Source organism: Phytophthora parasitica (genome assembly GCF_000247585.1).
Source record: "Phytophthora parasitica INRA-310 unplaced genomic scaffold supercont2.275, whole genome shotgun sequence".
Taxonomy (NCBI): Eukaryota; Oomycota; class Peronosporomycetes; order Peronosporales; family Peronosporaceae; genus Phytophthora; species Phytophthora nicotianae.
This window is the reverse complement of record NW_008649261.1, coordinates 3260-5255: the sequence shown is the minus strand read 5'-3', so window position 1 is coordinate 5255 and position 1996 is coordinate 3260. Positions and strand designations below refer to the sequence as shown.

General features: G+C 51.0%; 1 protein-coding gene across 1 annotated transcript; it reads right to left on the bottom strand.

Moving 5' to 3' along the window:
• Positions 1 to 312: 312 nt before the first annotated feature.
• Positions 313 to 693, bottom strand: PPTG_20079 (hypothetical protein; the record flags this gene model as incomplete). The annotated part of the gene is made up of 1 exon (XM_008918714.1): positions 313 to 693. A coding segment is annotated over one exon (380 nt), but the record flags the coding sequence as incomplete, so codon positions are not given.
• Positions 694 to 1996: the final 1303 nt, after the last annotated feature.

Here is a 1996-nt window from a genome sequence, read left to right as displayed (position 1 = left end):
GGAGCTTGGCCTGCATTGCCGGCAGGTAGTTCGGGAACTGGTCCACAAGACGCTGCCACGCCGGCAAAAAAGTGGATTTGCCTACTAGTTTCGTCACTCGCTCGAGTAAGAGGTCACGCACAGCTTCGTTTGCGATCTCCTCTTCGTCGCGTTCATCCTTGGGCTCTTCTGGTTCTGGCTCCTTCACAGGAGTTGGCGCTGGAGGGATGACATACGTGATGTCGAAGCCACCCGGACGTCGACCGCTCCTATTAACCAGTAAGAAAGGTTAACCAGCCTCATTAACCTAAACCATTGTCAAAAACTAGCATGCTTACCCTTTGATCGTGCCGTCCTTCTGGCCAAAGTGGATTTTTCCCATCAAAACGTCACCAACGGTACTACCGGCAGGAAGCTTGTCATGGGCAGGTTCTCCGATAAACAGAGGCACGTATTTGCCAGTAGCCAAGCTCTTCTTGTCCAGCGCTTTGCCACCCAATGCGACGTCGTCTTGATGTCCAAACACCGAGGCATTTATCTCTTTAACTTCGTGTTCTAAGACCAGAATCATCTGCTTGAATTTCTCCAGTTTGTTCACATCTTCGTGGCGCACTTGAGCACGAACAACATACGAGCCCTTCTTCAACGTCGTCTCGTTACCGTAGGCGTCAGAGCATCCAAGATACTGCTTCTTCTCGTCGAAGATCATCATCAACTGTGCCTCAAACGGAGACTCGTACAGTCGACCATTTAATAATGGCAGGTACGGTACTACTTTCCCCGCTTCCTTCTTGGTGAACGGGTACGTTAAGACCAACTGATACACTTGACGTTTATCCGGGAATTGATCGCGACTCGAACTTAACGGGGAGATCTCGGCTGTCTTGGGACGGATATGCTGCACGTACTTGGTGAAACTCACTTTAGGCGCCAAATTCTCAGTTTCCACAGTGCTAGAGACCAGCACCTTGTGCGATTCTTCCCCTCCAGTGACCACGATCTTCTCTTGATCAGGTTTAACACCGTGAAATCGAATCTCGATCTGCACAATCGAGTCTCCCAATGCACTCCAGAACTGACCCAAGCAGAACTCGGTGGTTAAACCTCCCAGTAGATCCATACTGAACGCAACTTCCTCTCCTGGTTTGAGGAAGAAGGCCTTATGGAACGATGACGAGCTCTGACGCACAAGCGGCTGGAACTGCAGAGCGTCGAACATGTAGAGCTTACCGGAAGCGTTGGATTCCACCTCACGGTCGTTCTCGTTAGCACGTGAGAAGATAATATCAGCCCAGGTAGAATCTTGAGCTGGTGTAAAGAACCGACGAGAGATATCACCAGGCTGGAACTTGGTCTGGTAGGTTACCACCGACTTGGCGTCTTCAGGCTTGATCACAGTAACTGGAATGGTAAACAGAGCGCCACGAGCCTCGTTCTTTGTGTCGTAAGCCACAATTTCGCCATAGTGTTCACCAGCAGTCAGGTGCTTGGTCTTCACGAGCACTTTGAACGCACGTCCGCCATGCATCAACGCCAGGTTTCGTCCCACATCGATCCACCGAGCAGAAGGAACCAGACGCACGTGTTGCTCGAAGTGAACCTTGTCGTCTTGCACCGCCTTCTTGTGGAACTTGGGCGTCACTGTGACGTTAACTTCCGTGCTATCATGAGCGAAGTCGACGCTGTCTCGAAGAAAAATACCACGCGCTTTGCCATCACCTGACGACGTCTTGATCTCGTAATGCAGAGGGAACTTCCGTCCACCATCGAACGAGTTACTGCCAGCTAGATACTTGAACGCTGGTAGCACTTGGATCAACCCTTTGCCCTGTGCGTACACCTCCACATTCGGCACTTTAACTGCAGTATTCTCCAACGCGCGACGGATAGAATACGGCGTGTACTCAACGCCCTGAGCTTTCATTGCACTGATCAGCAGTGCGATGTTTCCAGCGCAATTCGGCGAACTCATAGATGTGCCATTCATAAGCTGCTTCTTGTTCAACGTCCAGTTCGG